This window comes from Eriocheir sinensis, chromosome 18, assembly GCF_024679095.1.
Source record: "Eriocheir sinensis breed Jianghai 21 chromosome 18, ASM2467909v1, whole genome shotgun sequence".
Lineage (NCBI taxonomy): Eukaryota > Metazoa > Arthropoda > Malacostraca > Decapoda > Varunidae > Eriocheir > Eriocheir sinensis.
Genome location: NC_066526.1, coordinates 4,217,119 through 4,243,440, shown reverse-complemented (window position 1 = coordinate 4,243,440; position 26,322 = coordinate 4,217,119). Strand labels below are relative to the sequence as shown.

General features: G+C 44.2%; 1 protein-coding gene across 1 annotated transcript in view; it reads left to right on the top strand.

Moving 5' to 3' along the window:
• Positions 1-19,587: 19,587 nt before the first annotated feature.
• LOC127000236 (lachesin-like) overlaps positions 19,588-26,322 on the top strand; it is a 55,925-nt gene continuing 49,190 nt past the window's right edge. Inside the window, exon 1 of the mRNA XM_050863686.1 lies at positions 19,588-19,749. Within this exon, the coding sequence (XP_050719643.1) occupies positions 19,627-19,749 (123 nt within the window). The 5' untranslated portion in view covers positions 19,588-19,626. The remainder of the gene's footprint in view (positions 19,750-26,322) is intronic.

The window sequence follows — 26,322 nt, the reverse complement described above, 5'->3', positions numbered from 1 at the left end:
GTATGCAGCGGGGCCGCGGGAGGGGGGGAGGCATGCAGTTTTCAAGTTCTGAAGAGCAGTCAGCATGAAAATATCGACAGAAGATAGAAAGAGATGCAACATGGAGGCGAAATTTAAGAGGTAGAAAACTATCAGTAAGAGGAGGAGGCCGAAAAGGAGATCAGTCGGGTTCTCATGAGTGTTTTTTTAGCCTCACACTACAGAAGAAGGGTCAAACTATCAGAAGGGTCATAAAAATATCCTTGGGAATGCTCAAAACTCCTACGAAAGCCTTATCAAATCTGTGTGTTTGGGATGTGTTTAAGAATGTGGTCCTCAGCCTCTTCTCATCACGTCAAACTATCAGAAGGGTCATAAAAATATCCCTGGGAATGCTCAAAACTCCTACGAAAGCTTTGTCAAATCTGTGTGCTTAGGCTGTGTTGAAGAATGTGGCCTGCAGTCTCTCTTCTCATCACGTCCATCAGCACATCCTTGGCGCCAGCACACTCCGGCAACGTGGCGGCTGCTGCTGCCGCTGCTGGGTAAACACGGGGAGTCGGAGGGTTTTTAATCAAAGGCAAATAACAGGAAATTGCAAGGGAGGTACTTTTTCTCTTTCTTGTGGGACTCTTGCCGGGAACTCTGTGGTCGCTGGAGAAACGCGATGTGGGTCAAGAAGGAGTAACTAACAAAACAAAAATATATACTAAAGAAATGTAATATATTTAATAGGTTAACCTCAAAATTCAAAAGGGAAACTGCAGTGTGCCGTATTCAAAGTGTGAAACTCAACACAGAACTCGGTCGACGTATAAACAGATAATTCCATTCTGTAACAAAACTCGGCTCTTGTAGTGTATATGTATTGTTGATGCTACTGTGCCATGCCTTTGACATTTCAGAGCGACTGTGATATGTTCTTTCTATGCCTCGAGGCGCTTGCACCAACATGTTTAAGTCTAATCGATGTGGTGTGATACAGACTTAACGTAATACACACAACATTATGAAGGACGGCTAATTACTGACGGGGCATTACCATAGTTACAAAGGACTTCACTATGACTCCCTCCACCTACAGTTAATTACGCTTTTTTTCTCATCTATTACTTTCCTTCCTATGCTTCACTTTCCTCTTTATTCACCGTTATTTTCCTTCTCCAGTCTTTCTTTCCGGACGGGGCATTACCATAGTTACAAAGGACTTCACTATGACTCCCTCCACCTACAGTTAGTTTCGCTTTTCCTTTTTTTATCCTATTACTTTCCTTCCTATGCTTCACTTTTCTCATTATTCACCCGTTATTTTCCTTCTCCAGCCTTTCTTTCCTCCTCCTCCTCCCTTCTTTTCAATACCTCCGCATGTTTATACGTTTACCATCCACTGTCTAGACTCCAAAATATCCTCCTTTTGTGCATTAATACATTTAAATACGAAGGGAGTGGCTTACAATACTTTCAGCAGCATAAAGACTTCCCAGATGTAAAGGAAAGCTAAAATTATAATATTGGTCAGTCAACTAATGTCTAATCCAAATTATCCTCCTCTTGTGTTTCAATACTTTAAATACGAAATGAATGGCTTACGATTCACTCAAGAGCATAAAACAAACTTTCCAAATGCAACGGGAAGCTGAAATAAAAAAAAATCGTCTTCTCTTCTTCTCTCCTCTTCTCTTCTTGACTCTGGACGCTAAGTATCCTGTATCTTCTGACCTTTCTTTCTATGCTTCTTTATCTTCATCATTACTTGCACGCTTTCTCTGTTCCTCTCTCACTATCAATCTCTCCCTCTCACTTAACCCCTTGACTGCGTATTTCCTACCAGAAGACATCACCAATCTACAGGAATGGATCAAAAAATGGCTGCTACAACTCAATGAAGATAAATGTAAAGTCCTGCATCTTGGGAAGGAATATCCAGCATACCAATACCACATGGGAAACACTCCACTATCCATCACAGAGGCAGAGAAAAACCTGGGACTATATGGCTCCAGGCTACCAGTGAAAGCCAAATCCATGCCAATCGCAGCGGACGGATTAATCTCTCTCTTCTACTTCTGTCACACTATTACTGTCTCGACCCCGAAATATCATCCCCATGTGCTTCAATACTTTAAGGACGAAGTGACTGGCTCAAGACTCATTCACGAGCATAAGAAATTTCCTAGATGCATCGAAAAGCTAAAATAGAAAAAAAAAATCATCCGCCGTCAACTATTGTCTAGATCCCGACGTAGCTTTATCATGTGTTTTATTTTTCTAGTTGATATGAAATGGAGCGACAAGACAATTCAGTAGCGCCAAGATTCCTCCACAACACAGAAGATGGTTGTGCATTTGTCTCCCTTTGTATGCATCCAAAAATAGCTTCCATGTCTGCCTAAATGCTGGTACATACGGCGTGGAGGGCCTGTGATTAATTATCCAAATACAAGGGAAAAAGTGTAAAACAAACTGTATTTATAGTTTATAATTCATGCACATGAAATTAGCATATTTTTTTGGGCGGTTCAAACTCGTAAATACAGAATGAGAGTGGAACGCTTCGTATTAAAATAATGTAGATCGCAAAAACAACTTCCTCGGACAAAAAAAAAAAAAAAAACGCTACCTTCTATGCTTTATAACATGTGTATACAGAGTGGAGCGTTTAAGATTAACTGTGAAACTTATAAATAACTTCCTCAGCAAAAACAAAAACTAAGAAGGGCTCCCTATTATGCTTTAGAAGATGTAAATACGGAACAAAGCGTTTAGGATCCACTGTGACATTAAAACAACACCCACAGTCAAAAGAAAAAAAGTAATAGGTGGAGCGTTTAAGATCAACTGATGAAAGCAAAAACAACAACTTCCCGAGGACAAAACAAAACAGAAACACACACCGAGGGGCAAACATCACGTGCCCGCGTCCAATCCAGCTGTGACGGGAAACTCCTCACCTTTACACAACACCTGCCGCGGATCAATCTACGTCCGGATATCCCTGCGAGTGTTTTTTTTTTCCTGCCGCGAGAACAAAAGGAAAAGGCAGGCACGAGGAAAGCATCAGCTGACGCAAAGAGCGGGATGACACGGGGCAGGGGAAGGACACGGGAGGGACATGGGAGAAACGATGGGGACACTAGACAGCCAAAGAGTGCGAAGACATGGGACGATGCGAGAGGACATTGACGTGACGGAGAAAGGACACAGGAGGAACATGGAAGAGAGAGGAAGGACAGGGAACAGGGGAAGGACACGGGAAGGACATGGTAGAAACGGGGAGGACACTAGACAGCCAAAGAGTGCGAAGACATGGGACGATGCGACAGAGACGACAGAGAAAGAAACACAGGAACATGAGGGGAGGAGAGAGGAAGGACAGGGAACAGGGGAAGGACACGGGAAGGACATGGTAGGAACGGGGAGGACACTAGACAGCCAAAGGAGTGCGGAGACATAGGACGATGCGAGAGGACATAGACGTGACGGAGAAAGGACACAGGAGGGGCATGGAAGAGAGAGGAAGGACAGGGAACAGGGGAAGGAAACGGGAGGGACATGGGAGAAACGGGGAAGACACTGGGGAGCAAAAGGAGCGGGAAGATATGGAATGAAGCAAGAGGACATGGACGTGAAATGGAGACGCGACAGAGAAAGGTCATAAAAGAAGCAGGAAGACACTAAATAGAAAGAGGACATGGGAGAGAGTGAGAGGACATGGGAGAGAGCGAGAAGACATAGAAGAGAACTACAGAAGATTGGAAGAAACAGAGGGACATGCAAGGGGACAAAAAAAGGACAAAAGAGAACAAAAGACGGGAGAAAGAAAGAAAGGGATAAGGGAAGGGAAATAAGATCATGGAAGGGGCAGGAAGACATGTAAAGAGAAGGAAGGACATAGAAAAAATAGGGAAGGACATGAGAGGGAATAATAAGACATGAAATGGGGCAAAAATTAAGAAAGGGTAACAGGAGGAAATGAGAGAGAAGGAAGGATATAAGAGAAAAGGAATAACTATGGGAGAAAGCAGAAGGGAGGGAAGGGAAACGAGAGGACAGAAGATAGAAAAAAAGGACACAGGACATGGTAAAAAGAAACACGGAAGAATAGAATAAAACTGGACAGCGAGTGGAGAAGAAAAACACGGACAGACACAGAGGAAAGAAATTTGCTAAAACTCTGATCTTCCTATTTTCCTTTTTTTCTCTCTCCTCTCTTGTCTTTCCTCATGTCTAATCTTTCCTTCCTATCTTATATCCCCCCTTTTGTTTTCTATTCCTGTTGTTCTTCGCTTTTGTCTCTCTACTTCTTTTATTCCTCTTATTCTTTTTCTCTACTCCCTCTCTCATCATCTGCCTCTCTCCTCTCTTCCTTCCTTCCTCTCGTTTCAGTTTATCTTTATTACTTTTTCTTGCTTTGTTCTTTTTTGTTCGCCTGTGTTCTTTCTTACAATAGATTTTCCTTATGCTCTCTCTATCTTTCTCTCTTTCTCTCTCCCCCTTTCCTAAACACTACCTCCCCTTCTCTATTTTCCGTTTCTCCCTCCCCTCACTCCTCTGTCCCTTCCTCCTCTCCCTAGTGCGCCCCTCTACCTCTCTATCCTCCATCCCTCCTACGTTCTTTCCCACCTTCCCTTCTTCCTCCCTCTTGCTCCCCCTTCCTCTCCCTCCTACTCGCTTCCTTCCCTCCCTACTGCTCCCCTCCCTCCCGTTTGTACCTCCCGTCTCCCAAGCCTTCAAAGACTACACATTTTACCGCGGAAATAGCATAAAGCTGCCCCCCAAAAAACGTTCCGTAGTCAAGACGAGGAAAAACGTTCCGATAAAGCACGAGAGAGGTAGAAAAACGTTCGATAGAGGAAATGAAGGAAGAAAAATGTGTCCCGTAAAGGAGGAAGGAGGATAAAGAAAAGGAAGGAGACGAAAAGGTTTGGTTGAAAGAAAGGAAAGGAAATTTAAACGTTGTACTGAAAAAAGGCGAAAAAGAAAATGAAAAAAGATGTGTTAAAGGTGGAATTCGCGGGGAAAAAAATGTAGTTGAAGAGAATAGGGAAAAAAAATGCTGGCTTGAAGGATAGGCAGGAAAAATGCGTTAGTGAAAGATATAAATAAATATGAAAACGCAGGTGGCTCTGATTGTGAAATATTTCCTTTTTTTTTTGGCAAGAATATATAAAAAAAAGTGTTCTGGAGTTTTTAGTTGCTCTTATGTTGCTATCTTGGTGAAGGAATTGACGTGTGTGTGTGTGTGTGTGTGTGTGTGTGTGTGTGTGTGTGTGTGTGTGTTTGTGTTTTAACGTCTACGCCTATAGCGCCGGTAGGCTTGCTTGAGGGGCCTGGATGGTAGTCGGCCCCAGCCCGTCATGGCGCAGGCAAGTGTTTCTAGTGGCGCCATCTTCTCTTGGCTCATGCTGCCCCTCGGAACTCGCTCTTGATTCACTTGGACGGTTTCCTCAAGAGTCCGGGTTGATGGATGGTCTTCAGGACAGCATGTGGGTAGTTTTAAGCCACTCGGCGGTGACTGAAAAATCCGAGGTGGAAGCGTGGGGTTTCGAACTCGCGTCGTCCATCACGCGGTAAATGTGGGCCCAGCATGCTACCACTCAGCCACCGCCTACCTGTGTGTGTGTGTGTGTGTGTGTGTGTGTGTGTGTGTGTGTGTGTGTGTGTGTGTGTGTGTGTGTGTGTGTTCCCTTCCCTCTAGATTATCATTCATCATTTTGTTTTCTTATATTTTAGTTTCCTTCCTTTTCTTTTTTTTCTTTTTTTTACGCGTTATCCAACAGTTTTCTTTCTCTTTCTTTTGTGTACACACACACACTCTCTCTCTCTCTCTCTCTCTCTCTCTCTCTCTCTCTCTCTCTCTCTCTCTCTCTCTCTCTCTCTCTCTCTCTCTCTCTCTCTCTCTCTCTCTCTCTCTCTCTCTCTCTCTCTCTCTCTCTCTCTCTCTCTCTCTCTCTCTCTCTCTCTCTCTCTCTCTCTCTCTCTCTCTCTCTCTCTCTCTCTCTCTCTCTCTCTCTCTCTCTCTCTCTCTCTCTCTCTCTCTCTCTCTCTCTCTCTCTCTCTCTCTCTCTCTCTCTCTCTTCTCTCTCTCTCTCTCTCTCTCTCTCTCTCTCTCTCTCTCTCTCTCTCTCTCTCTCTCTCTCTCTCTCTCTCTCTCTCTCTCTCTCTCTCTCTCTCTCTCTCTCTCTCTCTCTCTCTCTCTCTCTCTCTCTCTCTCTCTCTCTCTCTCTCTCTCTCTCTCTCTCTCTCTCTCTCTCTCTCTCTCTCTCTCTCTCTCTCTCTCGCTCTCTCTCTGTCTCTATCTCTCTCTCTCTCTCTCTCTCTCTCTCTCTCTCTCTCTCTCTCTCTCTCTCTCTCTCTCTCTCTCTCTCTCTCTCTCTCTCCTGTTGATGGTGGGATGAATTTGCCTTTAAGTCTTATTGTAAAATATCGACATAGTATTGAAATCTCTTCTTTGACCGCAGATGCTCTTCGAATTCCAAGACATCCGATAGAGGAGGGGAGGGACGGAGGAAGAGCGAGAGAGAGAGAGTGAGGGAGAGACCGTGGAAGAGGGAACGGCAGGAAGTAAGGGAGGAAGGGCAAGAGGGCGGAGATGATGGATAAAAGGATGGCGTAGAAGCGTAGGAGCGAGAGGGGAGGAGAGGAAGGAAGGAAGGAAGGGAAACAGGGCTAAGAGGATGAATGAAAGGTGGGAGGGAGGAGGAAAACGGCTGGATTAAGGATTAGCTTCTGCGTCGAGTCATATTAACATTTCCACCCATTCAGAGGAACCATAGGAAGGAAAGAGAGAAGAAAGAACTAATTTTTCACGCCTCTCTCAAAAGTCTAATTCGCTAGCTTATTTCTGCGTAGCGTGACCTTTATTACCTCGTGGGCTGTGTAGCCTCTCTGGGGGTCTTTGTTCCTCTCTGTAATCCTTTCACTTTGAATTTGGTTTGGTTTCCCTTTGTTTGGCTATCTTTCTGTCTATGCCTCTCAGTCTATCTGTCACTTGCACCTCAATGTTGTGTGTGTGTGAGTGTGTGTGTGTGTGTGTGTGTGTGTGTGTGTGTGTGTGTGTGTGTGTGTGTGTGTGTGTGTGTGTGCATGTGTGTGTGTGTGTGTGTGTGTGTGTGTGTATGTGTATATATATATATATGTATATATATATATATATATATATATATATATATATATATATATATATATATATATATATATATATAATTTTATTTCTATTTTTTTTTTTATGTTTTGGTCTATGGCGCCGGTAGGCTTTCTTCTTCGGGCATGATGGTCGGCCCCAGCCCGTTATGGCGCAGGCAAGTGTTTATAGTGGCGCCACCTTGCTTGGCTCATGCTGTCTCCCGGAGCTCATGTTTGAGCCTCTCTTTAGAGAAAGAACCTAGAGTCCGGGTTGACGGGTGGTCTTCAGGACAGCATATAATTAGTCTTGGGCCACTCGGCGGTAACTGAAAAATCCCAGATGTGGCGGTGGGCAGGACTCGAACCAGCGTCCTTCTGCATGCGGCACCGGCACGCTAACCACTCAGCCATTGACCTCCTTGTGTCTTTGTATTCGTTTGTCTCTGTCTAAGTCTTTCTCCTTCTGTTTGTCTGTGTGTCTGTCTGTCTGCCTTTCACATTAACTTTTTGTGTTTTTTCCTAACAGTCTGTATCCGTTCATGTCTTTGTTTTCTTACCTCATTGTCTATTTTTTTACCTGTCTGTTCATACTTTCCTTTTGGCATTGATAGTCTTGTTACTCTGGTTTCGATCATAAATAATAGTGTAATGAAAAAGTCTTGTCTGCTGCATTGTTCCTTATCTAGAATAAGTTTCTAAGCGTATATAATAGCCTTGAATATTTTTGCCATAAGTACAAACAAACGTGATATTTGAGCAAATAGATTAATTTTACAAGAATCAGATCATAACCTTCGTTCATATCATTGTTTTCTTTTTGTTCGTCTTTTCATTTTTTGTTTTATTTCCAATGTTTCAGCCTTCTCCTGTGTCCTATTCCCGTTAACGCTTTTTTTTCTGTGCTCCTTTCCCTTTCCCTATGTCCGCCATGTGTCCTGGTTCCTGTTTCTTCTTCTACTCTGTTCTTCTCATCTTCTGTGTTTTCTTTGCCTCTGTGTCTTATTCCCTTTATGTCCCTTTTATTGCCCTGTGTACCTTTCCCTTTGTCTATGTCCGTCCTTAACTGAGCCTTGTTCCCTTTGTTTGTCTCATCTGTCTTTTTTTCCATGCTTATATCTGTTCTGTTATCTGTGTCCTTCTTCCTCGTCAGCCATATCTTACTTCTATGTCCCTTTGTGTCCTTCCTTTCCCATGTGTGTGTGTCTGTTTCTTGTTTTTCTTTTTAATCATGTCTTTTTTGTCTTCTCTCGTTTCCTGTTCTGTTTTCCGCCTTCATCTCTGTTTCTTGTTCCATGTTTCTTATGTGTCCGTTTTCTTCCCTTTCCTGTTCTGGTTTCCTCCTTCATCTGTTTTTTTTTGTTCCGTGTTCCTTCTGTGTCCGTCTCCCCCCCCTTTTCTAATTCTCTCCTCTTCTGTGTCTGTCTTTTGCCGTGTCCTGTTCTGTATCCCTTTCCTTTTCTCCTCTTCGTCCGTTTTCTCCCGTTCCCTGTTCTGTCTTCCTCCTTCTTCTCTGTTTCTTGTTCCCTTTTCTTTTCTGTCCGTCTTCTGCCGTTTCCTGTTGTGTCCTGCTCTGCCGTCTTCTGATTCCTGTTCTGTGTTCCTCCTTCTTCTCTGTTTCTTGTTCCCTTTTCTTTTCTGTCCGTCTTCTGCCGTTTCCTGTTGTGTCCTGCTCTGCCGTCTTCTGTTTCCTGTTCTGTCTTCCTCCTCCTTCGTCTCTGCCTCCGGAGCGTGTTGACCCTGTGTCGTCCCTTCCACTAATCCACCTTCCTTGTGTGTCCCCGGGTCGCCGCGCCCCTCACGCTCCTCCTCCTCGCCAGACAATGCAAATTTAGCTTCCTTAATCTGTCCGCCTGGCTCGAGGGTTCAAATATCATCCCGTGTTTGCCGTCCATTCTGAGTACATCAACTTACGGTTAATATGGCGTTCAGTTATACGAGTTTTTTCTCTCTCCCTCATGATTTTATTTTTAATTCTTATATTAAAGTTGTTGGAGATTAGCATCGCGTTCTCTATGGGTAAATCTGAACTTTGTGTCTATTTTTCTTCCTCCAAAGACTAGAAAATCAGGCACTACAAAAATTTTAAAAAGTTTAATCTTGTGCTTCATATGAATTCACTAAGTATCGGATGAAGGCCAGTTGTCAGTAATTCCACGTATGGAAGTAGGATATAACTGACGAACTAGAAGACAAAAAAAACCTTGAAGATAATGGAATATTGAGCATGGCCAAACAGACAGACACCAGCGGGTAACGTCTAGACATTTCCTTGTGATTATGGAATGTCAGGAGAGAGACGGAGACGGCGGCTAAGAGGATAAGAGAGGAAGGAAGAACTGGACGAAGCGGTGGTTAAAGGGAGAGATGATCAGAAGGACAAGGACGAGAACGAAGAAAATGGACACTTATGGAAAGAGAATATAAAGAGAGAAGGGAAGAACAGGAGGAGGAGGACAAGGAGGACGAGGAGGACGAGGACGAGGACAAAGAAGACGGAAAAAAAGGAATGACGAGAAGATGTGGAGGAAAGCGACGAAGGCGAGGACAAAGACAAGGGCAACGAAGACTGACATTAATAAAAGAAAGTAAAAGGAAAGACGGAAAGAAGAAGAAGAAGAAGAAGAAGAAGAGGACGAAGATGAGGGCAAGGAAGACGGACACTTATGGAAAAACAGTAAAGGAAAAGACAGGAAGAAGAGGAGGAGGAGGAGGAAGAAAATTACGAGGCCAAAAAAGACAGACATATATGGAAAGCGCGTAAAAAGACAGACGGGAGAAGAAGGAGAACAAGGACAGACAAAAGGCTTCAGCAACACCCCAAAAGAGGGACACATACGGAAAGAAGATAATAAGAGAGACGGAAAGAAGAGGAATAGGAAGAGAACGAGAATGGACGCAAGACCAGTAACCCCCAAGAAGACGAACATGTATAGAAAGGAAATAAGAGGAAAGACGAGGAATTTAAAGAGGAGAGAAAAGGAGGAGGGCGAGAATGGAGGGGAAGAGTATAAGAGGACCCCAGAAAACGAACATGCATAGAAAGGAAATAAAAGGAAAGACGAGGAAGAGAAAGAGGAGAGAAAGAGGAAACGGGCAAGAATGAACGGCAAGAGGACAAGAGGACCCAAGAAGAGGAACATGTATAGAAAGGATATATAAGGAAAGACGAGGAAGAGAAAGAGGAGAGAAAGAGGAAACGGGCAAGAATGAACGACAAGAGGATAAGAGGACCCAAGAAGACCAACATGTATAGAAAGGAAATAAGAGGAAAGACGAGGAATTTAAAGAGGAGAGAAAAGGAGGAGGGCGAGAATGGAGGGGAAGAGCAACACCCATCCTCCTCCCCCACAGCCGCATTACAAAACACAGCGAACACCACGCAACACAGCACGCCGCAGCACAGGGGAGCGCCGGGCATGTCGAGACCACGCAGATTCTCTGGGGGCGCGAGGCGGAAAGGTCAACATTCAGCAGGAAAGGTCGACCACCCACCTACCCTCTGCCTCCTGCCTCCTGCCTCCTGCTATCCTACCTGATCCTATCTCGTGTATTCTAACTTTTATTGTTTTTTCTTCCCCTTCTCTTTCTTTGTGTCTGTATACCTCTTAAAGCCTGCCCCTCCTATCTCCGTCTCCTGCCTCCTGCTTCCTTTTGCCTGATCCTACCTCACGCATCCTGGCTTTTGTTGTTTTTTCTTCCCTACTCTTTCCTTTTTGCTTGCTTCCTCCTGAATCTTCTTGCCTACTTTCTCCTGTTATTTGTTGTATCCTCCTGCAGACTCCTGTATCCTGAATCCCGCCTCCATACAATGCTGCCTGCTAAAGTAGAATACAGTTGAGCTTTCGGACGAATTGACTGTAATCAAATTTCATTGCGATTTTTTTATTGGAAATGCTACATACTTTCAAGATTATTTTGAAACCTATGCAGAATAGACCGAAGCTGCTAAAGAAGGTACTGAACCACAATGAAGATGTTTTGCTGAGGAATATACTGAGCCTTGTGAATGTATTGAAACAACTGAAGAATATACACAACTAACTTAGGTTATAGATAGATACTAAGGAGTGAAAATGCCCTTGAGGAACATACACAACTGCTTGAAGATTATATGAAGAACACAGTGTTTTCAAGAGATAAAAAGAGAACACAAGGCATTGGAATAATACACTGAAAGTACTGAAGAATTGACATTACGCGAGACAAAGAGAGCGTATAACTCGGTGAATAATGGCGTGAATCCACTAAAACTTCCAGCAGGTGAGTGAATAATGCACGCCTAACCTCTGCCTCCTCACCTGCCGCCGCTACCTGGAAACGCGCCCCTCTCAGCGTCTTCCGGCTACTTTCGCTTCCCCTCCACTGCCCCGTCGGTCCACGCATTTTATTTCAGCTTTATTAGAACTGTTGACTCAAGGGAAACCACCACCACCACTCGGCTCGGTTCATCTCGGTTCCCTTCAGCTCATCTCGGTTCGCTTCTGTTCCTTTTGTTTTCCGTTAATCCCTTTGCTGTGGTTAATCTCAGTTTGCCTCAGTTCCCTTCAGTTGATCTCAGGCTCGGCTCAGCTCGGTTTTCCTCGGTTTGGCTCGGTTTGGCTCGGCTCGGTTCATCTAAGCTCACTTCGGGTAAGCTTCGTTCGATTTCTTTAGGCTTGAGATAGTATGTCTTGGCTCCCTTTGGCTCAGCTTGGTCTTGGTCTTGGTTCGGCTTGGCTCGTCTTGGCTCAGTTCGGCACTTGTTTGCTCGGTTAATCTCGGCCCGACAGTCCTCGCCGCCGTAATGAAATGCGATGATTTGGCTAATGGCCGGCTCAGTTTTTTTCGTGTTCTGATTCTGTATTTTTCGTGGTGTGATTAGTCCGACATTTGCGTGGTACTCCTGTGTCTGTCTGTTTTTGTCTCGTTTGTTTGTTCAGTTTATTTGCTTTTTAATATATGAAGGAAGGAAATCATACGTTTTTTTTCGTGTTCTGATTCTGTATCTTTCGTGGTGTGATTAGTCCGGCAGCCGTGTGGTTCTCGTGTGTCTTTCTGTCTTTCCGTTTGTCTGTTCTTGTCTCGTTCGTTCAGTTTATTCGGTTTTTAATATATGAAGGAAGGATATTATACGGTTATGTTCCCTGTGGTTGTTGAAATAAAAAAAATGTTCCCGCTTGTGATCATACCAATGTAAATGTTTGCGTTAATTCAATGATACAAGCCATTTACTCCGCTTGAAATCTTGCAACATTTACACCTCGGGTCACTTGGGCATCATTTTCCATCCCTAGAATTGTTCGACATCATCACGTGGCCTCAGGTAACACTCTTGTTCATTAGCGGTCACCATCTTTCACCTATCTTTCGGCCACTCCTCAAACTCTTTATAGGAGCAGTGAGTAGCGGGCTTTTTTTTTTCAGATTTGTTACCATTTTTTGTGCCCTTGAGCTGACTCCTATGCTGTAAAAAAAAAAATGAAGGCTAGCGTGACAATACCCCTTTCCAGTGCTTTCTGAAGAGCTAATTGAAGCAGATGAATGTGCTATGCCTCTATCGTTCTACCATTCATCACATTTCAACAATTCCTCGGCACATCCTCTAGTTGAAACAGAGCAGCTTTAGGATGCTTGGTAAAAACGTTTCGTGTGTGAAGTTCAAAATTCACACATTACTGAAGGAAAAGGTGTCCATCATATATATCGTTCCTTTTCATACATGTTCGTTTTCTTACCGTACTTCTCGTTCCTTTCCTCTTTCTTTTCTTCCCGTTTTTCCTCCTACTCCCTTCCGCCTTTTGCTCCTCTTCCTCCTTCTTCTACTAGTCCCTCTCTCACTTTTCTAACGCCTTACCACAAAATCCCTCGCAAGTCTTGACAAACAAAGCCATTAACTCTCCCTAATCAGTTTCCTACTCAACAACTCCACCAGTAAACCAGCCACGCTTTCACTTCCTCCGCTCAGTGCTATTTCAGCCTCCCGACCAGACAGTCTCTTCATTACATCACCGTTTGCTCTGCCTTCACTCGGGTTGGCAGTGGCTTCGTCGTTCCCGTTTTTTGTTGCAGTGGAAAGGAAAGCGAAACGATGGGGGTCTTGCGTAACTTGATTGTGACCTTAGTCGTATCACCCGTTCGACGATGACTCCTTAAACGATAGACTTTTTAATTCATGTTGTGTCAGAATGTTTAGTGATGTTTGTTGTAGTATAAAGGCATAGAATTGTGTTGATATATCTGAATGATGCTGAGGAGTGGTAATTAGTCCGTTTAATGATGGTGTGTCTTACTATCTTACTTACTCTATATCTTCATGATGCAGAGGAGTGGTAATTAATCCGTTTAACGATGGTGTGTCTAACTAATTCACCGTATGTAGCTACTTGGAGAGGTACGCATTTGGTATTGAAGATATGAGTGAAAGGAATTAAACTGAATGAAACTGAAAACTAATCGCTCTCTCCGTACCTCTCTTTAACCGCGCTAATCCACTGTTTGTAGCTACTTAACCCGTCCGCTGCGATTGGCACGGATTTCGCCTTCACTGGTAGCCTGGTAACATATGCTCCCAGGTCTTTCTGTGCCTCTGTGGTGGGTAGTGGAGTGTTTTCCATGTGGTATTGGTATGCTGGATTTCCCCTCCCAAGATGCATGACCTCACATTTTTCTTCATTAAATTGGAACAGCCACTTTTTGTTCCACTCCTGTAGCTTGGTGATATCTTCTTGTAGGAAATCCGCATCCAAGGGGTTAAAGAAAGATACGTGACAGGTATTGAAGATATGAGTAAAAGTAATGAAATTGACTGAAACTGGAAACTGAACCCCCTCTCCGTACCTCCTTTAAACCGCCCTGATCCAATGTTTGTAGCTACTTGAAGAGAGGTACGTGTCATGTATTGAGGATCTGAGTGAAAGGAATGAAACTAAGAAACTGAATGAAACTGGAAAATGATCCCTCTCTCCGTACCTCCCTTAAACCGCCCTGATCCAATGTTTGTAGCTACTTGAAGAGAGGTACGTGTCATGTATTGAGGATCTGAGTGAAAGGAATGAAACTATGAAACTGAATGAAACTTACTTGAAGAGGTACGTGTGTATTATGAGATCTGAGTGAAAGGAATAAAACTATGAAACTGAATGAAATCGGAAACTGATCCAGCACGCAACACCACACAGCCCGCGGCGTGTAGCACAGCATCACAATATTGCTCGCGGCCCGGAGTGTTGTGATGTAAAACAGTGTTGCGGGCAAGAGTTTGGTTTTGCACACGCACGGGCGGTTTTGTGGAGCTTGAGTTTTTTTTTTAACGAGTAGAAAAATAAAAGTTGGATAGAAACAGTGGTGCCGCCTCGTCTGTACGGGCTTCCTTATCGCCTTGACACGTATTCCATGTTTTTGTTGTTGCTGTTGTTTTTGTTGTTGTTGCTGTTGTTGAAAGTTTCGGACAGCAAACTAAAAAGACAAATAGTAATGAGCCGCTAATATGTGTTCGTCCATCACTCATGTCAAGTTAAATGGAAAGAAGAGGAAAAGGCAAATAGAATGAAATGGACATTGTGTATTTAGTGTATAGTGATGGTAATAGCAAATAGTAATGTGTTCCTTCATCATTCAGGTTGTAGAGAAAGAAGAAGAAAAAGTACATGGAATAAAAGGGGGATCGTAATTTTAGTGTGTTTCCCTAAAGAGCGTTCATTTATCAGCATCGAAAATATAATACAAAAAAGTGTGAACGTACGACTGGTTTCATAGTGCATAAGTAAAGTGTAAGAAAAAAAGCAGCATAAGTATTGGCAGGAAACTTAAAGAGTGCAAGCTAATGTTTAAATACTTCACTGATAAAGGTTGTGAGATTAAAGAGAAAAAAATGAACATAACATTTATCTCTGGAAAAAAATATATACAAGGGACGAACATAAATATTAAGCTGTGTAAAGTCTAAAGCGTCCGTAGTAGGTGTGATTAAAAATAGCAACATAAAATTTAGCCGCGTAATAAAAAAAACATAATTCCTAAGTGAAAAAGGTGTAGAGTGTGGAATTATTAAAGTCAGTGGTTGTGTAATCGTTGCCAGAGAAAGAGTTTTTAAAATAGCGTTTCACTAAGCGAGGGTCGAGTGTAAAGCAAACAGAAGCTAGAGGTAAAGAAGGGGAGCGAGCACTCGTATAAAGTCCGGAGGCGTGAGTGTAAAGTTACTGAACCATAATTTTGAGAATGAGATCGGAAAAAAATGGAAGCGTATAATAGACCTCTTGATTAAAATGAGAAGATCTACCCCTTAAGACAAGTAAGAGAAAATTCAGAGGCTTAAAATATACACTAGAAGGAATAAAAAAAAAAAGGAAAAGATAATAGCATACAGTCTAGACGCGTGTGTGTAAATTCAGATAAAGCCAAATCCAAAAGCGGGAAAAGTAAAGCTTAACATTGAGGCAAAAGAGAAAAAGGAAAGGTATGAATTCTTAAATATAATAAAGTTTAACACAAGGAGGAGAAAAAGAATAGTAAAAACAAAGTCCAGACACGTTAGCGTAGATTAAGATACAGACAATCTCAGAAGCGGGAAAAATATAGCTGAACACTGAGGCAAGAAGGAAAGGTAAAGGCATAAATTCCAGAGGCGTGAGTGTAAAGTATCGGGACAGTGGCTGCGAGATCGGCCGCCACCGCCACGACACGACCCGAACAATGGCCATAATTCCTCTTGTTTGTCCGGAGCAGGTGAAGGCTCGAGGCTGCACCTTTAAACTCTATTTGCCCGGTTATCCCTCCGTGGAACCAGGAAAGGGCGGGGCGAGGCGCGGCTCGGCTTTCCCTGTTGAGATTTACGCCCGTGGTTGGTTGTTCCACGTTGGCGTGAATGATTAGGGTTAGCTCCCCCCTTTCCCCCTTCCCCTCCTCTCCCCGAGCACCCGCCGCCGTGCTATCAAGGCAGGGTGGCTGGAGCGCTGTAAGGGAACGCCGAGGTTGTGGAAGTCGATTGGGATTGGCAGGAGAGACAAGAAGACATGAAGACAAGATCCCGAAAATAGCTGCTGAAGTTTTGCAGAGTTGTGACGAAGCTGCGCAAGAGTGAGGGTGCCGAGGGCGAGGTAGCGCTTGTGTGTGTATTTCGCTACGCATGTCTGTGTGATTTAAGGATGAGAAACGCTATGAATCAGTAAAGAGAAATCTGTGGTCCTGGGAGGTAAAAACCGTCTGTTCTACGTCTGTGAATCTTCAAGAGCTCCGTTATCTGAGGCGAGGGAAGGAATGCATTGCTAAAGTAACTGCGAGCTTCACGCAAGACAAACCAACTGGAAGGTGTTTCAGTGTGTTGTGTGTGTTGCGTGAAGGTAAGAAGGAGCATGCTGTGTTACTGTGCTATTTTTTTCCTACATCGGAAGAAACAGTCAAGGGCAAACAAAAGACAAAGGAAAAAAGCCCGCAAAACTACTGCTCCCAAAATGAAAAAGTTATAAAGAATTCCAAAAGATTATTCAGAAACGGTTCGAGACATGTTTTGATACTCCCCTTTTAAAAGAGTTCAAGGCTTGGGAAAGTGAAAATTAAATGCTGAGAGGTGGGAATATCAAGAGGATAAATGCTAAAAGATGGAATTGAAATGCTCTAGGGGTGACTCGACTGACCATCTGAGAAATTAAGAAAAGCGCTATAGTTTATGGACGAAGGAGACTGCAAAGAAATGCTCGTCTATATAAATATCACGCCTCTGGAAAAGTCGTAAATCTTATGTACGAATGAAAAGAAATAATAAAGTTGGGTCTGGGTCTTGTTGGCCTCGATGGTGAAGAGGCTGAGGAGGAGAAAAGAGAATAAAAAAAGACGGAGGAGGAGGAAGGGGGGGAGGAGGAGGAGGAGGAGGAGGAGGAGGAGGAGGAGGAGGAGGAGGAGGAGGAAGAGGTGTATAAAAAGGAAGAAGAGGAGGAAGAAGCGAAGACGACACAATGCCACACTAAACCTTTCAAAGGGTGACCTGTCCGGAAGGAAAGCTCTTCGCTCTCCACAATCCAGCGAGGGATGAGAAAAAAATGCTTCGCCATCATTGTGACAAAATCGTCGACATTCCAACAACCATGAATGTCCTCGCTCCCCCTTCACCTTCCGCACCATTTGTCGCCAGGTCGAGCCACGCCGCGCCACCTCCCGCCTTTCACAGCTCCTCCCGACGCTCCCACAGACGAAGAAACGCGACTACGTATATGGCCCAAGCAGGGGAAGGGAGGGCCGTAAGGGGGAAAGGCAGGAGGGAGAGTTTTGGCGGCAGGAAAGGGGAGGAAGGCTTCGTTGGCTCCTGTACTCTGTTGACGGCGCACCACTGTTTTGATGGCTGTGTGTTGGCTGTGTTCGTGCAGGTCAAAGTAAATACGAGTCGTGGCTTTGGTGTCGGGGGTGCTATAACGATGAGGCGTCTGCTGGCGGGTTTGTTTTCAATGTGGTGTGAATACAAACGCTGCCGTGCAAAGGGGAGGAAGGGAAGCCTCTGTGCGGGTGATGTGTGGGAGTTAAAGAGAATTTGTTTTTGTTTTAAGTTTGCTGACACACACACACACGATTCTCATACAGGTTCCTCGTGTAACTATAAACCACAGGCACTCATAAATCTTTTCTCCTTTACCCTGATTGGTTAAGAAAAGAGGGAACAATGAGGTCGGAGGGGCTGGTGTCTCAAATTCCCCGAAAAGGTGGTGAAGAGAGGGATAATGAGGTGGAAGAAAAATATACGTACAGAGGCAACCGCTACCCTAGACTGTTCATGGAGAAGGTCAGCTGATGGTGGCTGTAAGAGTTAGTATTTGTATCGGTTTAGTCTTTTCATGTTCTACTTTTCTATATATACTTTCAAGCGTTACTGTGTAGTTTTTGAAGCAGGTAATGGTTGATTGCAGCCAAATGTATGGACCGTATAATGTGTATGAACCAGTTAAAAGATGTAACAAATGTATAGGCAACAAAAGAAACATACAATGGCTTATCCTAAAAACCAATACAACACAAAAATCAGAAAATTCCTATGAAGTAATACGACTGAAGGAATATTTGTCCATAAATTGAAAGCTCATGAAAGCATACGATCAGTGTACTTTCTAAAGACTTGTGAGTTGTGTCTGATAAGTCTTGCAGGTAATCAGAAAGACACTGAAATATTAAAGAACAGAGAGAGAGAGAGAGAAAGGCGATAAAAACGACTCAATTTTAAGGTAAACAGCTCAAGGTCACTACTGTGGAAAATTGTTCTCGAGGCGCCACAGGATTCACTCTCTCTCTCTCTCTCTCTCTCTCTCTCTCTCTCTCTCTCTCTCTCTCTCTCTCTCTCTCTCTCTCTCTCTCTCTCTCTCTCTCTTTCCTCTTTCTCTCTCTCTCTCTCTCTCTCTCTCTCTCTCTCTCTCTCTCTCTCTCCTCCTCCTCCTCCTCCCCTTCGTCCTCCCCTTCTCCTATCTTTCCTGCTGCTACTCCTCGTCCTCCCTCTCGTCCTCCTCCTCCTCCTCTTCTGCCTCATCCACTCACCCTTCATCCCTTCCTATCTTCATCGCTCCTTTTTTCATCTCCGAGCGCACAATGTGGGTTTATTAATCGTTGCAGAGTTGTTATTAATCGTGGCAGAGTTGTACTATAATTGGCTGAGAGAGAGAGAGAGAGAGAGAGAGAGAGAGAGAGAGAGAGAGAGAGAGAGAGAGAGAGAGAGAGAGAGAGAGAGAGAGAGAGAGAGAGATTGGATGGATGTGTGTGTGCTTGTGTCTGTCTGAGTGTATGTGTGTGTGTGCGTGTGTGTGTGTGTGTGTGTGTGTGTGTGTGTGTGTGTGTGTGTTTCCGTCTGCCTGTCTGTTTCCCCGTCCACAGGTACCCTCTTCTTCATTTAAAGTTGATTGATGAACGGAGGAATAGACTTTATACAGAGAATCATAGACAAGCACCTAAAATAAGGAAAAAAAGAATAACATAACTGTTGTACTCTGGATTGTGAATGATGGGGTAGTGGAAACAAGTCTACGGTAATTACATCCCAGTGTTCAATACTGATGTGCGGTTTCTGAGACCTTTTCACTACATGATGACGTATTCTGTTTATGCAACACCATTTGAATATTAAATACATTAAAGAGCAATATATTGACAGGTATACGATTGTGTGTTAAAAATATATAGCAACGTTTAGTACCATTATTTATCTACAGTGATAGTGGAACTGATGGCATTTTACCCCTTGTTCCACGCATCGGTATAGTGAGTGAACTAAAGCCCATACTCTCAAGCATTCTGGAGACCACATACCCACATTTTATAAGGCTGTTACAGAGGTTGTGTTATGGGGCTAGTGAAAGTCTGACATATATTATAAAGACACGCATGAGCAACCTAACTTAACTCCCTTGTAGACTTTGAAAATATTTGTTATGAGAGTCAAAACCATCCGAGAGTACGATTAGGAGACGGTGATGGGGTTTTCGTGTCGTGATAACAATGTATGGGGCCGATGCAGAGGTTGTCATGTAGTACTATGGTGGTAACGGTTCCTTTCTCTGTCTCTCCGCAGCCCACATGAACGAGGTAGGCACGAGCGAGCCAGAGCCAGAGTTCGGGGACGTGATCAAGAACGTGACGGTGGCCCTGGGACGCGAGGCGGTGCTCTCCTGTATCGTGGACAACCTCGGGGACTACAAGGTGGGTGTGGTTGGTTCTCTGTTTGTCTCCTTGTTTGCTTCTTTTGGGGGGCACTTTTTCTCTAAGGTTTGCCTCTTGTATTTTTCGTATTGTATGATAATTCTTTTTTCCTATTTTCGATTCTTCAATTTAGTATTCTTGCATTGTATTATATTTTTTTTCAGATCTATGCATACTTTTCTCTTTCGTTTTCGTTCATCTTGCTTTCTTTTTCTTGCTTGTGTTTTGTTTTGTTTTTGATTTTCTTCCTATTGGCTTTTGACTCTTTTTTTTCTTTCCTTCTGTACGACCTTCCTTTCTATCTTCCTTCCTTCTTTCTTTTCTTTGTCTCTTTATTTTTTCCTCTCTTTCATCCACTCTTTTTCATTTCACTTATTTCCTCTTTCTCCTTTCCTCTCCTCTTTCTTTTTTCTTCTTGCTTTCTGTTTTCTCTTTCTTCCTCTCTTTCATATTCCACTATTTTTCTTACTCTTTCCCTCTCTTCTCTTTCTTTTTTCCTTTCTTTCTTTTTTTCCCTCTTGCTTCATTCCAAACCATTTCCTTCTCTTTTTCTTTTTCTCTTCACTCTTTCCTTCGTTCGTTCGGTTTCCTCAAAACTTTCACACTCCTCATTTTTCTCAACGCACATCTTCTTCCTCTCGTTTCCCTCCCCCGCCAGCTTTATATCGCCAACAGAAAGACTCTCGCCGCGTCTGCAAACCTCACTTCATCACATAAACACAGGAGGGAACGGCGCTAGCGAGTTGGCATTCCCCGTCGTTGAGTGATGGTCGGAAATTAAGACTAAATGGAGTTATCTTGCTGAGGGATTATCTCGAGGGATATGTCAGCTTTTTTATACGTTAAGCGAGTTAATATGCATAGAAGAAGGGAGGTAGAGAGGGCAGAGGCGAGGGTGTGATGCAGGTGTCACAGAAAACGTATGCAGTAGTGAAGGGAGATTATTTTAAACTACTTTGATGACTAGTCTATGCCATTTTAAAGCTATCGTAGTGGAAAACAGGAAAAGAGAAGAGAGATAACCGACCCATAGGCGTGTATAGAGGCGGAATACATATACACAGCGCCTGATATTTATGTAATTGAGGAAAGATAACGGAGGATGCTTTTAAGTTACCGTATAGGAAATTTGGGAGAGAAAAGGGGATTACGGGCCTGTTATGTAGGTGTGTATAATTCTACTTCTAACTTTGTGGTACTGATGAAACGAATGAGACTCCCACCTGATAATTATGCAATCTTGAGAGGGAATGTGAATGGAATGAACGTATTGGAGTTACAACGCACGACTTGTTTGTAATGAACTTCTTTGAGTGGAGTTCACGACTGATTTGAGAAAGATCATAAGCGAGGGAGGTGTACAGAGAAGACGACCACCGCCACCACAACCACCACAAACAACAACAAGAATAACAACAATAACAACGCCTCTGCTAAACACACACACACACACACACACACACACACACACACACACACACACACACACACACACACACACACACACACACACACACACACACACAAAGGTGAAGAGAGGGCGTGTAGGCGAGAGCGTCCTGGTGTGGGGTTGGGTAGGGTAGGGTTAGGGGGGAAGGGGGCGTGGCAGGAGGTTCCGGGGTTTGCTCCCTCTCATTCTCTCTCTCTCTCTCTCTCTCTCTCTCTCTCTCTCTCTCTCTCTCTCTCTCTCTCTCTCGATTCCGTCTCTCTTTGGTAAATTATTTCCCTTAGAATTTATCACACACGATTCACCGCGGCAAAGAGAAACTACAAACGGAATATTCGCGTGTTCATCAGGGGGCGTCCGGCCGCTTGGTCTGCCGCCGCTGAGGTTGAAAATCAAAGGCCTCGGAAAAGAGGGAATGATATTAGTTTCGATCTGAGACGGCGCGCGGCGGCGGGGGCAGGCAGCGAACCGTGACGGATGCTGGAAAGAGACGGAAAAAAGTTATTCAATGCGTATTCTGCCTCCCTCGGTCCCCTGAAGCTGCGCAGGTCGGCGAGGGGACACTGAGCACCGAGGGGAAGGTCAAGCAGAAGAGGGGAAAAAGGTGTGCTTGTGTGATGCTGCGTCATGTGAGGTGTAGACTTAATTAATTTGGTGGTTTTATACGCGGTGGTGGTTAAGAGAGAGAGAGAGAGAGAGAGAGAGAGAGAGAGAGAGACTCAGAAACAGAAACAGAGACCGACAGAGACAGAGACACAGACAGAGAGACACAGACAGAGAGACAGAGACAGACAGACAGAGAGACAAAAAGGGACAGAGATAGATAGATAGATAGACAGAGATAGATAGCTGGAGAAATAGAGAGAAAGAGATAGATAGAAATATAGAGAGAGAGAGAGAGAGAGAGATTTTATCAACTACACTGCAGAAGAATCGGCAACATTTGCAATCACTGTCTGTCAGAATGAAACACTTTCCACATATTTTAAATCAATCTCTGTCGGGCTTCATGAATTTTAAAAGAGGAGACAGAAGAAGGGAGAGAATAAAAAAGAGGAGAGAGGAAATTATAGCCGATTCTCTTCCTTTTTTGGCAGCGCTAACGGATCAGGATATTTTGGGGGATCAGAACCCGAATAGGCGATGCTTCTTGTGTCTCTTGGGATCCGCATGGTCACACCCACACTTATGCTTCCTCGGCTTATTTTGGAGAGAGACAAGGGGAGGGAAGGGGGAGAGAAAATGGGACGTGGACTTGAAGAGAGACAGACACAGTGACAGAGACAGAGAGATAGGTGCAGATAAAGATACAGAGACAGAGACAGATAACAGAGCGTGTACATGAATGACTCAGCAATTCTTCTGATCTGATTGGTTTTGAGGAGGAAAAATTAATATTGTGAAGAAGAAAATAAGAGAAAATATGAAAAGATAATAAAACAAATACATCTTCAGTTTATTTGGGAAAGAGATAACGGCAGGGAAATAGGGCGCGGACATGGGCAATTTCTCTATTCTGGATTGGTTTTGAGAATGAATAATTAGTACTGTATGAAAGAAAATGAAAGAAAGAATAGAAAATATGAAAAGTAGATAAGAGACGGATTTCTCTCATCACAGGTTGCCAGAAGAGGGACCAAATAAGTATTCCTTCCCGTAGAAAAGCAAATCGCAGGAGGGTGTTCGCGAGGCACAAATAAAAAAAAAAGTGCAAAATAAAAAGAAAATGGGAAAATCTTCGAATAGTACTGAACTTCTGACCTGGCCAACAGTGAAGGTGGGGAGTGGAGCAAATTTACAGTGAAGAAGTTTGATTTGTCGATTTCGTGATGTAACCCGACGAACGACAAACTGAGAAAGGTGAGTAGGAGACACAGAGCCAGATATAGCAAAGCGGCGTAGGCGTGAAGAACACAAGTCAGTCTGGCACGATGAGGGGGGGTGGTTGTGGTGGTGGTGGTCAAGAAGGTAAGGTTAGGTTAGGGTGGTGGTGGTGGTGGTGGTCAAGAAGGTAAGGTTAGGTTAGGGTGGTGGTGGTGGTGGTGGTCAAGAAGGTAAGGTTAGGTTAGGGTGGTGGTGGTGGTGGTGGTGGTCAAGAAGGTAAGGTTAGGTTAGGGTGGTGGTGGTGGTGGTGGTCAAGAAGGTAAGGTTAGGTTAGGGTGGTGGTGGTGGTGGTGGTGGTGGTCAAGAAGGTAAGGTTAGGTTAGGGTGGTGGTGGTGGTGGTGGGGCAGGTGAAGGCAGGTGACGGGGTGAAGGCGAGACAAGGACGGGCCATTGTCGACACGGGCGGCGGTAGAATCGTCATAAATATTCGGCAAAGGACGCTCACTCCTCTCTTAGGGCGGGAATGTTGGTGTGAGGGGCGTGATTGTCGACCTTGCTGATCCATTAGTGGAGGCCGTGTAGCATTATCTGACCCCTGACCCTGACCTCAGCGCCGTCGGGTCAGGTAACTCAGGGTATGGTTGGGAGAGATTTTTTTCCTCGTTTTTTTTTTTTTTTGGGGGGGGGGGGTATTTATTTATTCAATGTTGGGCGAGGTTGGATGTGTGTGTGTGGGGGTGCGTGAAGGGGGGTGGGGGTGCGTGCGTGTGTGTGTGTGTGTGTGTGTGTGTGTGTGTGTGTGTGTGTGTGTATCCTTGAGAGCTTCGTTTTAAATATGAGCACAAAATAAACAGCATTTCCGAATTTCTTTAACTGAAGCTTATGGCCAATAGGAACGTTGTTTTTTTCTCCATTTTCTACACAAAAAAACAAAAAACAAAAAATACACACACACACACACACACACACACACCATGACCCCCCCCCCACTCCACATCCTCCAACCCCCTCACCATTACCTCCTCCCCCTCCACCCTCCCCCTTACACATACCTCACAACTTCCCGTAGAATCAGAACACGTTGAGAGGCTTCGGCCCTTGGAGAGCGACGAGAGGGCCTGTATCTCCTCCCTATAGCGCCGACGATGCCTGAGGGAGGGGCGGAAGGGAGTGAGGACGGGGCGGAAGGGGCGGGGCGGGTAGGGGCGCTGCGTCGGGGCTTCGGGAGGACCTGGAACCATCACTCCTGATCTTCGTGAGGAGCAAGACTTTCACGCCGGGATTCCTATCATATTAGATCCTCCTGGGAAGAGTTGGAGAGTGGAAAACGTTGCTGCGGCGAGTGTGAGGCGCCCCAGTGTGTGTGGAGGAGGAGGAGCAGGAGGAGGAGGAGGAGGGTGAGTTGGGGGAGGTGAAGGAGGAAGAGGGGAGGAGGAGGAGAGGGAGGAGGGTCTGTAGAATGAGTAAAGAAAGAAAAGGAGGACGGTGAGGAGAAAAAGGAAGAATAGGAAGAAAATGGAAAAGAAGGAGAAAGAGGAGGAGGAGGAGGAGAGTCTGTAGAATGAATGAAGAAAGAAAAGGAGAAGGAGGAAGAGGAAAAGGAGGAATAGGAAGAAAAGAGGAAAGGAAAAGGAAGAGAAGGAAAAGGAAGAGGAAGAGGGTATGTAGCAATTTGGTATGTAGTAGAAAAAAAAGACGGAGGACTAAACGAAAAAGAAAGAAATCAAGGAATATAAAAGAATCTGAAAGGAAAGTGTTAGAAAAAAAATAGAGAAAAAAAGAAAATTGTGGAAAAATACGTTACCTCAAAAGAAACATTCGAAACATTCTGAATACACGGATTTAATTTGTATATACATTCTCTATTCCCCCATTTACTTCATTTTCCTTCTTTTATTTCCTATTCATGCTACACAATTCTTTTACTACCCAAACGTCTTTTTCCTCTTTTCTCCTTCCTGCGTTTCCTCGTTCTTACTTTCCTTCTCACCTTCCTCCTCCTTACCCAAACCATTCCTACGTTCACCTCGCCTTTTGTTATGCCTCCCAAACCTCCCATTCTCCTCTCCACTTCTTCCTCCCTCTCTTTCGTTTTCTAATCTTAACCCTTCTTTCTCTTCCTCGCCTCACTCTACGTAGCCTTTATTCTTTTGATTCTGCTCTTTCCTTTCCTTCTATTTCCTTTCCTTCCCTTTCTTATTTTATCTCTCCCAAAACCTTCCCTTCCATTCTCATCTCTTCCATTCCTTTCCCGTTTCATCTGTTCCTTTCCCTTCCATCCCACCTCTTCCCTTCCACTCCATTATCTTTTCTTCTTTTCTCTTTTCATTTCATCCTTTCCCTTTCCATTGATTCCCTTCCCTTCCCTACCTTTCCCTTCCCTTCTCTTCCCTTCTCTTCCCTCCGCATCCTTCCCCTTCATTTCCCTTCTCATCTCTCCTTTTCCCTATCCATCTCTTCCCGTCCCTTCTCATCCCTTCCCTTCCCTTCTCATCCCTTCCCCCTCTTTCTATCTCTTCCTATCCCGCCTCTTTCGCTTCGTTCCACTTCTCTTCCCCTCCCATCCTCTCCCTGCCCATCCCCGCTGCAAGAGAGCATCACCGAGGAAGGAATCAGATAGGTCACGACTCACATCCACCCCTGTCGCTCGCTGATGCCCCGATACAAACTCTTTAGAGCAACATTTAAATTCAAGAGTTTCCCCTCACAAAATGCTCAGTTTCCCGTTTTCAATACATTGGAAAGAGCATCGACTTGGCCCTCATTTTGCAAGCGACCGGGACAGAGAGACGAGGAAAGGAGGAGCAGGAGGAGGAGAGAGAGAGGAGGGAAAGGAGGAAAGAAAGGAATGACAGAGGGAGGGAGGACAAGGGAGGAAGGAAAAAGGGGAAAGGAGGAGGAGGCTGTTCTTGCTTCGATTTGATGTATTTCGTTGTAGTTTTTGCTCATTTTTGTATCTGAGAGAGAGAGAGAGAGAGAGAGAGAGAGAGAGAGACCGACTATCAGCTTAACCTTTGACATTATCCATTTCATTTTCTTTCAAATTGTCATCCATGAAACCAATTTTATTTTCGTATTTGCAGATCTTTTTTTATTACTTCGTTTTCGTATATGCAATTCATTTTTTTCTTTCGTTTACACTTCCCGTTTTCTTTTCGTCACTCACTCTATAACGGCGGATTCCAAAGTATCAAAACCACAAGATAGATAACACAGACAAAAGTTTCCCTCGGTGCTTGTTTGTCTTGTCTCGCGGGGAGCGCTGAATAAGCGTCATCCCCTCGCCGTTCAGTTAATTGGA